A 13250-nucleotide genomic window follows, 5' to 3' on the forward strand; every position below is an offset into this window, starting at 1 on the left:
TTGTCTATAATTCATTTAAAAATAACAAATTGATAACTTTTTTTTCTTAATTTATTTTCTTTTATTATGCCATAATGAAATATGAAGAAATAGTTAAATAAATTCCAATAATAAACATATGGCAGGCCCTTTCCGATCATGTTAGGTCCTTTCCGATCAAATATCACGGAAAGGGCCCTTTCCGGTATCTAGTCATGCCCACTTTTGGCAGGTGGCGCTGTGTAGGGTTTTTCCAATTATTAAATGACGCTATTTATAAACATATCCCAATGTCTGAAACAGTTACTGAAACATTAGGCATTTTAATTTATCAATTTGAGACCGCGTCAGAACTTTTGACTCGGTGTCTTGGAGAGAATTTTCTTGTATGCCTGTTTCTCGTCGATTCGAGCTTTCTCATCGATTCGAGCCCTTGTGTTTTAGTAAAATTAATGCTCATGAAGCATGTTCTTCCATTAGTTCAATAACATTAAACTTGCACAGGGCGTCTTTTAATATTTGGACGTTCAACATGTCCCTGTGTCAAGTTTAATCGAATGTCAGCCATTTGCATAGCACAGATTACAACTTTATTTTATTGAAGTGTAATGTAGGAAAACTCTCAAATACGTGAAGCATTGGTTTACCGTAACTAAATCTGCACCACCAATCACTTCCCCGACGCATTTCACAGAAACTTCTAGCATAATTTATTGAAATATCACGAACAATACAACACCGAATAAATATATAGAATCAATTATACATGCTTAGACGAAAACAAATACGTTTAGCCTACGACACATGTAAAAAATCTGCGGCCATTATTTAACGCATGGGTACCGCCGAACGCACGTGTACTAGCCTTTTAAACTGCTTTGATAGGACTTTACAACTAATTTAAGTAACTTTTAATAAAATTACAGCCAGTAAATGCTGATTACACCCATCGATTATAAACATATGCATACTACATAGGCTATAGGTTAGTAACGGGCCGCATTTTTTTTCAAATCCGACCATGATAATATTTTTTCGTCTAAAATTAATCTTTATAATAAAGAAGATTTGACAGTTGGTGTTGTGTTGTGAAAGTGAATGGATGTAAATTTCATTTTCAAAGTGCGGACTGATCTTCAATATCTTCAGTAAGACAGTATGTTCAATGGATGTATAAATTAGGTTTCTTTGTCCGTTGTTGGTATTTAGCTATCGCTTTCAAGTCACTTCTACTGTGAACTTGTAAAACCTTCCGCAAGAACTTTTGCGGAAAGCTCTACCGGGAAATTTATACTTTCGATAAAACGTCGGACTATATGAAATGTCAAAATCGTAAAATATTGAAGTCCGACGTTTATTTATAGAACTAGTTCTTCCATCAGAAACTCGTGCCATTTACATTTTAAAATGCCTATGAAAATATTAGTCATGAAATCACTGAAAAATTGAGTAAATACTTGTTTTAATATTTTGCATCAAAAAATGCTTATTTCAAAAGGAAATTACACAGTGGGTAATATTATGAGCCAAAATTTCAATTTAAAAGCATCCTGAGCATATTTCGACTGTTGTAACAATTGAACAAGAAGTCAGTCTTGATAGAAATTTGCTTTATGGAAATAGACTGTGCAAACATTAACACTTATTGACCTACCAAACAAAGGGCTCGAATCAATGAGAAAGTTTTAAAATGATGCAGAGTTTGACCTCCTTCAGTCTCGTGCAAAAAGGTACATATAAAACATGATAACATTGTAATTTTCAATGTTCATAGTTAAATGCAAATATTTTTGTAACAACAAACAAAAATTATTTAATTGAACCGGTCAAAGAGCTATAAAAATAAATAGATTGGCAACTTGAAAGGCATATAGAGCAAATCTCGCCAACCTCCCGTGACAAAAAAACGAGATCTCGTTTACCGGAAGTGGCGCTTTCTCCACGCGCTATTTTGTATGCGAAAGCAATTATTCATCGGTAAAATAATTATCACCGTATGACCACGCTTCTTTCGATGGCAAAAAAAAACGTGTACTTCGTGTCTTAAGACCATTTCACATTAAACTAATTTTGTTTTAGAAGCTAACATGTATTTTAAATGTAGTTTTAAAGGTACAAATTGTAACTCCATGCTCGCCGATGTTTGTTTTTAGTAAGATAACGCCGAATCATGCTCTGACACGAGCTCACGCAAGATTACAGCCAGTTGCCATTCTGTGTATTTTATACTTCTTTGAACCGGTTTATAAAAATATGCACGCCCCTAAAAGATTTAAAAGGCTCGAATCAAGGAGAAAGCAGCATACATACTTCCTGATAACAAGAGGCGCGATGCAGTATGAAGAGATAGATAGTCGAAATAATCCGATGTATAAGCTTGTCTAAAGAGATAACAAGTCTAGGATTTTGAATGTTCTGTAAAATTATAGATAGAAAAATCTTTGAAATCATGGATGGTCCATATATGTACTGTATAGTATATATTTTAAAACGAAGAAATCCTAGAATAGACCATGTGACTTACGACACGAATTTACTACACATGTACATATGTTACACTCGGCAGGTGGCACTGTTCAAGGTTTTTTCCAATTGTTAAAGCGTACCGTTAAACATAATCCAATGTCGTGCACAAGGGGGCATTTCGTCATATTATAAGGTCCAATGACAGTCCAGATAATGGGCGATTTGAGACCTCGTGAAAATTTTTGACTCGCTGTCTTCTGGTACATAATGTACTTCCTGATGATAAATAGCAACCACTACTTTTCTGCTAGTTTTGATTACAAGACGAAAATTGTGTTTTGGACTCTTGTAAGTGTATGAATGTATTGAATGACAAATCAATGCTTTTGACATAAAATTAAAGTAATAAAGATTTATATAGGCCCTAAATTATGACACTAACACATTTTTCAGGTTTTTCTGCATGAGTGACAGCAGGTATAATTGCATATTTTGTGCTACATTTATTTGAAGATATCCCCAGTTTTTAACAACTGCCTTGACCTCCCAGTTATGATCAGAAATTAATAGTTGAATTTTGGGAGTATTTCTGTAAATTTAGATATGGATTTATAGGGAGATTACGCACCCACTCGATGAAAAATGAAAATGTAATTTTAGCCCCATTCAAATACACTTAGGTGCTTTCACTTTGAAAAACAGTGTAGGTATAATTTCCAATCTGCACACTTTCCCGTCTTAAAAATCATATAGTATTCAAGATACCCTGTATGACTACAATTTAGGTATACATGTACTGTAAGGCCAAACAAATGTTTCCAGTAACATGCTAAAGAAAAATAGGTAGGTAGCTGGTCAGTAATTTTTTTTTTTAAAAATCTGGATTTTATTATCAAGTGGGACCTTTCGGAAACTATTTTTGTGTACGAAAATATGAATAAGGGAGTTATTCCTTTAGAGCATCAGTAACAAGGATATAAACTAGCTATTTTTATTTTTGGGCCCAGACTGTCAAAATAAATGTTTAACATTAGGTATACGGGCATTTTCTTCAACAATTTAGGGTCCCAGCCAAAAATCTAGGAACCATTGGCTACTGGGCCCTTGCTAGGGGTGTAACAATATGCTAGTCTCACGATACAATATGTATCGTGATACAGATGCAACGATACGGTACATATCGCGATATGAATTGAGTATCGTAAGTAAGCATTTGTGTGGCAAAAAAAAAATTATTCAATGTCTCTACTCTTGGAATGATACATTTCTTTAGTTACTATCCTTAACACTGATTGTATGTAAAATATCATGCAATATTTCTAGTTTCCACTTATCGTTTCTGTATTGTGAAACAGACCTATGATTCGATACGCGTATCGCCAAACTGATGTATCATGGTAAAATGAATTTCGAAATAACAGGCCTATGGTACGATATTTGTATCGCCAAACTGATGTATCATGATAAAATGAATTCCGATGTATCGTTACACCCTTAGCCCCTGCTGATTTTTTCTTGAGTAAGTTGATTTTTAACATCACTGACTATGTTTAAAACATAAAAAGTGCAGTTTTTCAACTTTTTGTTAAAACATTAAATCAAAAAAAAAAACTTCTCCGAGGCAATGAAAAAGAATTAGGGTCCGGAATAAAGGGTAGGTCGGGATACCGGAAACAATTTTTTTTTTCTAACCTAATTTGTATTTATTTATGACAATGCTTGTTTTAAATATTAAAAGAGGATTTTAATTAATATTTTTGAGAGAATTTCAGCAGGCTCAATAGAAAAAAAGGTGGTAAATCAGCTTATATACAGAGTTGACTTGGTAGAAACTTGAATGGTTACTAATATCCTCATTACCATTTTTTCACATTTTCATGCTCCCTTTCAGCTTTAAAAACCGCAAGTCAAACATTTATCTTAAGTGATATTGCTAGGATATTGCAGTTCCGCTGGTCAGATAGCTCAATTGGCAGAGCAACCCAAAATTGAGGAAATTACGTATGGTAATTTGTGTTTTGGGGAGGTTCCAGGTTCGAATCCTGGTCTGACTGTGCAAACTGTCGCGTTGTGAAGTTAACTTTTTCCAGTTTTTTTTTTATAGAAGATCTACAGGTAAAATATAAAAATGCATCTTATTTACTTAAACTGCTGTAATACTGTATTTACCTTGAAATAAATTTATTCCCCACTATTTTGTTTACTCTTTGGGGCATATTTGTACTCTTTGTTTTTTTTTAGCTCATGTGATCACTCGATGTCACTCTGTCGTCTGTCAACATTTAGCTTGTTTATGCGACAGAGGCTTTATTAGTCCCCTACTGGTTGAAAACCAGTTTCGGGGACTATAGGAATGCGCATTTCCGTCATTCCGTCCGTCCATCCGCAATTTCGTGTCCGGTCCATAACTCTGTCATCCATGAAGGAACTTTAATATTACTTGGCACAAATGTTCCCCATGATGAGACGACGTGTCATGCACAAAACCCGGACCCCTAGCTCAAAGGTCAAGGTCACAATTGGAGGTCAAAGGTCAACAGGGCTCTTTTCCTGTCCGGTCCATAACTCTCCCATCCATGAAGGGATTTTATTATTACTTGGCACAAATGTTCCCCATGATGAGGCGATGTGTCATGAGCAAAACCCGGACCCCTAGCTCACAGGTCAAGGTCACAATTGGAGGTCAAAGGTCAACGGGGCTTTTTTCCTGTCCAGTCCATAACTCTCCCATCCATGAAGGGATTTTAATATTACTTGGCACAAATGTTCCCCATGATGAGACGACGAGTCACATGCAAAACCTAGACCCCTAGCTTAAAGGTCAAGGTCACAATTGGAGGTCAACGGGGCTTTTTACCTGTCCGGTAAAGGTCAATAAGGTTTTTTTCCTGTCCGATCCAGAACTCTTGTCATCCATGAAGGGATTACAATATTGCTTAGCATAAATGTTCCCCATGGTGAGATGACATGTCATGCGCAACACCCAGTACCCTAGCTTAAAGGTCAAGGTCACACTTTGAGATCAAAGGTCAGTAGGATTTTTTTCCTGTCCAGTCTATAACTTTGTCATGCAAAACAGGATTTAGACATCAGTTGGCACAAATATTCCCCTGGATGAGACAACATGTTATGCGTAAAACCCAAGCCCAGGGTCTAATGTCAAGGTCACACTTAGAGACCAAAGGTCAGACACAAGAATGACTTTGTCTGGAGCATTTCTTCTACATGCATGGAGGGATTTTGATGTAACTTGGCACAAATGTTCACCAACATAAGACAGATTGTCAAGCGCAAGAACCAGGTCCCTAGGTCTAAAGTCAAGGTCATATTTAGAGGTCAAAGGTCAAATTCAAGAATGACTTTGTCCGGAGCATTTCTTCTTCATGCATTGAGGGATTTTGATGTTACTTGGACCAAATGGTCACCACCATGAGGCACCCTATTTTTAGATTATGTCCCTTTGTTACTATAAACAGATTTTATTGTAACTTTTTTATTATTGGCTGTAGAGAAAAGTCAAGGCCACTTTTCTGTGGTACAACATGCATGTTACATCCAATTTTTAGGTGTATTTTGACCTATCTCTACCTGGTAAAGAGTTTCTTGTGGACTTATATTATATAGATTTTTTTTTTTCCTTAAGATTAATTTCCTTTTGTTGGTACTATAAATAACTTACATGATAACTTTTTTATAATCGGCAAAAACATTTCAATATGAAAACAACTGTGGGTTTTTATATATGCACATTTTAATCCAAGTGTGTTGTTATAACATATTGTATATAAAGTACAATATTGTTTATACATCATTGACAGATATCAGTTCATCATGTTATACTGCAGTAGAGAAAACTAGGTGCCTTCCAGTAGGGGACTTTGTATTGCATGGCAATACTTCATTCACCTGTTTTTCAACTGATCTTCGTGAAATTTTGTCAGAATGATTATCTTGATGAAATCTAGGCCAAGTTCAAAATGGTTTTTCTGGGGTCAAAAACTAGGACACTATGTCAAATCAAAGAAAAGCCTTGTGTATGCGATAGAGGCTGTATTTTTCAATTGATCTTCATAAAATTATGTCAGAATGATTGCATTGATGAAATCTAGGTCGAGTTTGAATATGGGTCATCTGGGGCCAAAATGTAGGTCATAGGTCAAATCAAAGAAAAATTGCATTGATGAAATCTAGGTCGAGTTTGAATATGGGTCATCTGGGGCCAAAATGTAGGTCATAGGTCAAATCAAAGAAAAACCTTGTGTATGCGATAGAGACAGTATTTTTCAATTGATCTTCATGAAATTTGGTCAGAATTATTGCCTTGATAAAATCTAGGTCAAGTTTGAATATGGGTCAAACACTTTGTTTTTTGGGGCCGTGCGACCATCTATTTGCTGCATCTTGCAGCAATTTTTTACTTGTTCCATCATAGTAGTAGTATGCACGATTATTTGCACCAAGTTCATATGAGAGGGAAAAGTGGACCACTGGGTATTGGTGGGTCTTTAACACTTCTAATTTCTTTAATACCGATGGATAAAAATAAATGCTATAGCCTATAATTAACGGTTAATGCGAACACGATAATGTTACACACCGGTAGCCACACGAGAATTACATGCACATATAGACTTGCCACAGTTCGCTACTGCGAAAATACAAAGTGGTAATATTGGACAGCGAATTCACGGCATGAATGGATTTTAATATTACTTGGCACAGTCTTCCCCAAATAAAGACGACGTGTCATGCGCATCTCCCAGATCCATTGCTCAAAGGTCAAGGTCACACTAGGGGTTAAAGGAAAATACTAGTAGTATCAGTTTTGTGTCTGCTTAATACCTCTACCGACCATCAAGAGGTTTTAATACAAAATTGGCACACGTTTTCCTCATAATGAGTTAATGTGCCATGCGTAGCACCCAGACCCCTAATTAAAAAGTCATGGTCACATTAAAGGTCATTTTTCTTATCCAGTCTGTATTTTCTTCATACATACTTTCACAATTGTCCCTGTTCAAATCGTTCGCTAAACGAAGTCAATTTATCTGTAAAGAATTATGTGTCGATATTCTCTCAGCCGGATACGGATATGGTCCCTGGTAAATATATACTAGTATACAAGATATTTCTGCCATAAACGCGCAAAATTTGTAATTGGTCACACATTCATTCCGGCTTCTCCTATGAATTTTGGTGTAACTCCGCCAGTGGTATAGTACAGGAGAAGTAACACAGATCACAGAATCAATGGCTATAACTTTAATGAAAACACCGAACAGGAAAATGTCCACGATATGCACAAACTAGACTATGATCGTTGCTAGGACAAGGTAAAATACGACAAATCATATCTGAATATACCAGAACATGTCGACAACATGTATATGCTTAGCACTGATCAACCCTGTATTTATTTATTTTGTTTGGTTTAACGTCGCACCAACACAATAATAGGTCATATGGCGACTTTCTAGTTTTGATGTTGGAGGAAGACCCCTGGGGCCCTCCCGTGCACTATTTCATCACGAGCGGGCACCTGGGTAGAACCACCGACCTTCCGTAAGCCAGCTGGATGGCTTCCTCACATGAAGAATTCAACGCCCCGAGTAAGGCTCGAACCCACATCGATGAGGGGCAAGTGATTTGAAGTAAGCGACCTTAACCACTCGGCTACGGAGGCCCCGATCACCCCTGTAATGTCTGATGGAAATCCGCCCAGTAATATAAAAGAAGTGAACGAAACATTATATAATTTGCTGAATCAAGGGCCATAACACAGCTTAAAATCATTGAATTAATTCTGAGAAATACCGCGCAAGACCCAGATATCTGCTGGAATAATATGTCTATTTGTTTGTTCCGCTATATTTTCTTTAAACGAGTTTCCATTGGTATCATATTTTGATTCGGATGTTTTGGTTGAAGCTTCACCAGACGACATTGGTATGGAGCCACTATCTACAGCAGACGACAGTGACGCCAGAGATGAAATTTCGTCAGTGTTTGTCACTTCTATAACAGGAGCATTATGTAGAGCACGAAGATGTAAACTGGCTTGACTATTATTGTTTGAATTGTCTACATAGTCATCAACTGTATCATTGAATGGTGCTTCTGCATGCTCATTTAAATTGACTGGACAACTGTGTAAATTTATTGCCATGGCTTTAGCCCAGCGATCTGCGAAATCCGTTTTTCGCGTATTTCCCTGTGTTGTGGCGCTCGACGTAGACGCGATACTTGAACACAGAAAAACGTCATCACAACCTTGGTTTCTATTCTTCCACAACAGTCTTTGTCTGTCTAGTCCAGAACATGTAGGGTCATAGGAACTTGTTGACGAATCTTTTGAAATTTGTCTCTTTACTCTTTCTGGTTCTTTTAAAAAATCCGGATGAATGAACGGTTTGACTTCTTCTATACCAGCTTTCTTCAGTTTTTCTCGACTATGGGTTTCCAGGCCAACCGCCGTCAGTAGCAATATAATTCCGACTATTAGCAATATAGGTCCAATAATCTTGAACTGCTCTCTCTGAGTCCAAAAGATAGTTCCATCGCTTAAAGTACGTATTGTTGCGCCAAAAATAAAAACAATTCCGAGGCACACTCCCAATATTGATGGTACATATAACCTCCTAACGGCACGTAGTTTAGCACCAATTTGTTTGCGCAATATCTTTCGTCTTTCTCGGATCATTTGGTAGTCTTGATTTTTCTGCCATTCTGTTGTCTTTGTCTTCATTTCATGCTCATCCAGCTTCTTTAGTATCGAGGACTTCGCAGATCTTTATGATGATAAAACATGCAAAACGTTACTAAAACAAAATTGTAGAGCAGTTGGTTTCTATGGCAACGAAAACGGGGATAACGAACCACGATTTAAGTAAATCAAATTCAATTCATTTCCTTAGATACTTTATTTTTTACATTCAGAGTCTAAATTCAGCTTCTTATCCTTACAGTTACGCCCATACGTGGTCTTAAAACATCAATTACTTTAATCTGAAGAAATTTTGAGTAATAGATGGTTCAATGGCTATACAAACCAGTCTGATACCTAGCGATAAATATGTTCGATCTAATCTAGTTTTGAACCAAAAATATACTAGCGGAAGTAGGACACAGCGTCCCAATTGCATTACTCACCGTGTGCTGCTCCGGCTGCTATTTTGACGCGAGAACTGTCGGGCCGCCAGTTTCTTTGTTGACCCTTCACCTTGTGTTGAGTTTGGCAAAAGTCTCCCATTGCCGCCATGTGATTGGTTACGATTGTCCGACTTAAAGTTGAGCCACATTGGCAGCGCTGAACCCTGTGTCCTGGAAATAATACAAACTATGAGTAAGTATGACTTCACTGTTTATGAAGAAAATAGCACAAGATACACATGAAGAAAATATTGTAATTGTCATCTTAAGTGAATAGTTCACAGTCTATTAATTAGTAAAAATACATACGAAAACATGAAGAAATTGATTTCCGATGTCTTTAGAAAAATATATAAATCTTTAACGTCAGTTAAGAATTATAACATCTTTGATGTGAAATTGCGCATAAAATGATCAAACCTGTGCGATTTGTACACAAAGTAAACATCTAGTTAAAGTAAAACAAGTTCAAGTACCGAACACAACTAACTTTGAATGTTTCTGTCTAAAATCAGTAAATATTATTAACAGGTCAAGTTATGTACTGAAGCCTTTGAACAGACTTATTCACGTTTTAGAACTTTCAAAAGGTGTTTGTAACTGTAGCCGCCTTTGTTGTAAAGTTATTGACATGTTAGTTTTTGCTATTTTTGTTATGTACCTGTTTACTGATATTACTGTATTTATGAAGATCAATTGCATTCATAACACTATTACATTGTATTAAAAGACTTCCTGATTTAATCATCTGAAAATTTCTCAAAAATCAAAATAAGCATACAAACCAGAAAGACTGTACATGTATTTAGTTAAAACTGTGAGCAATTTATACACATACTAGTAAGTTAAGGAAAGATTTTCTTTATACAAAAATATGAATATGAGCCGCACAATGAGAAAACCAACATAGTGCATTTGCGACCAGCATGGATCCAGACCACCCTGCGCATTCGCTAACGGTTTCTCTAATTGTAAAAGGCTTTGAAAGCGAACAGCATGGATTCTGGCCAGACTGCGCGGATGCGCAGGCTGGTCTGGATCCATGCAGGTCGCAAATGCACTATGTTGATTTTCTCATGGCACGGCTCATATTGTGATTTTCACATTGGCTCCTACTATCTTTTTTTACAAGTCAAACTGACAAAAACTACGCCAGTACTACCCTTGCTATCTTTAAATAGTGTAGAATTGTACAAAATGAAACCTGAAAATGGGTGCAATACTAACAAGTTTCTGTTTCTTACCCGATAATCTATCAACAGAAAAAATGTGACAGCAAAAAGATTCAAATTCGAGTTGAAGAAAACATACCTACAATTTCAGTTTATGCTCCGCGAAAGTTCTTTAATTATGTCAAAAGATTGTTCGTTAGTAATCCGAGCTTTAATTTTCATAAAACAAAATGAGTTATTTCTTTTACTCGTAGGTAAATTCGTTCTTGGGACGGAGCTCACCACGTAATTTGAATATGATTATTCATTGTTAACCAAACAAAAACTGCAATTAGCGGTGTGCAAGGGACACAATAATATTGTGCAAAGCAATCGCAAAAAGAACAAACAAGTTCATTAAATAGCTTAACAGAGCTTCCTGCTCGTTTATACATAAAATTTAAGTGTTTTTTCTGACTGTGCTAACCATTTTTCCCAAAACTACAGAGTCGGTTTGGTTTTATTTTATCACAGATTCAAAATTAACAAATGGTAGGACAGGAAGTTATGAGATTATACTTCTAGCACAATGGAAACGTTTCCGTACTCTCACCGTTAGTGCACCATTCATCAATCTTTCATTGTCTAGTATATCACTTTGCAAGATATAGAGATATCAGTCCTACATTAAAGCTGATGGACGTTGGTCCGACAGAAATTATTTCATATCACATGAACTTGCTTCAGCCGCCCGTATGCACATGCAGTTTTTGTGATATCTGCCAGCTTCGTGTTGGCGTGTTTGCATAGAGGCAAGATTTCTCATGGTGGTACGGGCACCAGGATGAAAATCGGCGCCTTTTTATAATGGCGCCTTGCAAATCCTGGCACCGATGAAATAAATCTCGCCTTATTTCAGGCACTCGCACCAACACGCCAACTTGCAAAAACAAGAACTCTGTATCTTTTCGTTTCTGCGCCCGCTCCAACACGTCAACACAGTTTCTATCTGCTTTGTGTTGGCGTCCTAACGCAGGCACAACAACAGTCGCGCCAGCCCGAGAAACGGTATCAATCGACCACAATAGTAAATGAATATGAGGATATGAACACATTTTAGGTAGCAAGCAGTAACCAAATATATGCATAACATCATGCCTCGTCCTTTTATCACGATACCAGAATTTTCCACACCAAAAAAATGCCGAAAATATGATAATCATAATGTCTAGGAATTATTTGACCGAAGGTCATTTACGACAAAATAATCTTAACCTTTTAAACCTGATTAGGCATACAAATAAACGATAAACTTATTTAGGACCAGCTTTTATACTGATATTATAACTTATCTCAAATCAGCTTTTAATTAAAACATTCTTAATGAAAAAGGCAAACCCTACGTCCGGTATAATGATGACGAGCTGAAACCGCCTAGGTAGTCTAGGAGAATCACATCCACAACAGAGGACGAATTTTCAAAAATAAATATACCCTTTTCCAATATTTGTTTCTGTTTCTCGAATTACATTGATCACTAATTATTTACTTTTTATCAAAGGGGAGCGATAGTGGAGTTGGGGTCAAAACCTGTTCAAATAAAATACTGCTTTAAAATGTTAACTTGGTATTCATGTTTTGTGTCATAAGAAGTACAATGTTAAGTCACAAATTCACAATTTATCTTTAAAAAAAAAAGTACAGATTTGAACCCACCGAAATTTGAACAGCACTAACCACCTGAAACATCAACAGACATAAATTTGACAGCAAAAATATTCAAATTCGAGTCAAAGAAAACATACCTACAAGTTTAGTTTATATTCCTCGTCTGTTCTTTAATTATGTCGAAGGACTATTCGTTAGTAATCCTAGATTTAATTTTGATTAAACAAATTGAGTTAATTCGTTTACTTGTATATTTACTACATACCGATTTCGCTTTCGTTATTCGATATATATATATATATTTTCAATTTTATGGTAAACCTACTTGAACTGTAGGTAAATCCAATCTGGGGTCGGAGTTCGACACGTAATATTTAAATGTAAACCAAAACAAACCAAAAAATATAATAAGCAGTGTACAGAAGTCATAATATCATTGTACAAAGTAATCTGAGAAACAACAAACAACTTAACAGAGCTTACTAAAATTAAGTTGTTTTTTTTTCTGATTTCACAACTAAGTGACTGCTACCCATTTTTCTCAAAATTCTGCAATCTTACTGGTTATTTCTGATCACAGATTGAAAATTAACAAATGATTGGACAGAAAGACATGAGACTATAATTACAGTACAATGGAAAGATTTCCGTACCCTCACCGTCAGTGAAACTTCCATCAGATCTTTCATCGCATAGTTCCATCAGCTATTTCCAAATATTTCCAAAGTTTTGCTACTTTTCAAATACTTACAATGAGTATGGTCCAGCACCCTTAAGCTGATAAACGTGGGTCTGACGTTTGTTTGCATATGAAGTTTTTATTGCTTCTTTCAACTA

The 13250-nt window shown here is 36.2% G+C and overlaps 1 protein-coding gene across 5 annotated transcripts; it reads right to left on the reverse strand.

Annotated features, from left to right (window-relative positions):
* Positions 1 to 7692: 7692 nt before the first annotated feature.
* Positions 7693 to 12734, reverse strand: LOC123564300 (uncharacterized). Of its 5 annotated transcripts, none has more exons than XM_053536933.1 (3): positions 12555 to 12734; positions 9595 to 9765; positions 7693 to 9233 (listed from the first exon to the last, which is right to left on the reverse strand). In XM_053536933.1, exons 2-3 carry the CDS (start codon positions 9741 to 9743, stop codon positions 8243 to 8245), a joined length of 1140 nt encoding a protein of 379 aa, XP_053392908.1. In that variant the 5' UTR covers positions 9744 to 9765; positions 12555 to 12734; the 3' UTR covers positions 7693 to 8242. The 5 variants fall into 5 exon arrangements, with proteins under 5 accessions (XP_053392908.1, XP_053392907.1, XP_045213713.2 ...); XM_053536932.1 differs by having other exon boundaries at positions 12551 to 12734; XM_045357778.2 differs by lacking the exon at positions 12555 to 12734 and adding an exon at positions 10910 to 11090.
* Between the last annotated feature and the right edge of the window lie 516 nt (positions 12735 to 13250).

This window comes from Mercenaria mercenaria, chromosome 2 (genome assembly GCF_021730395.1).
Source record: "Mercenaria mercenaria strain notata chromosome 2, MADL_Memer_1, whole genome shotgun sequence".
Taxonomy (NCBI): domain Eukaryota; kingdom Metazoa; phylum Mollusca; class Bivalvia; order Venerida; family Veneridae; genus Mercenaria; species Mercenaria mercenaria.

Bases quoted from the DNA above. Each gene is read 5' to 3' on its own strand.
- LOC123564300 (XM_053536933.1), bottom strand. From the start codon at position 9,743: ATGTGGCTCAACTTTAAGTCGGACAATCGTAACCAATCACATGGCGGC. The intron at 9,234-9,594 runs GTGAGTAATGCA...ATCATCATAAAG, and splicing joins AGCAGCCGGAGCAGCACACG to ATCTGCGAAGTCCTCGATAC.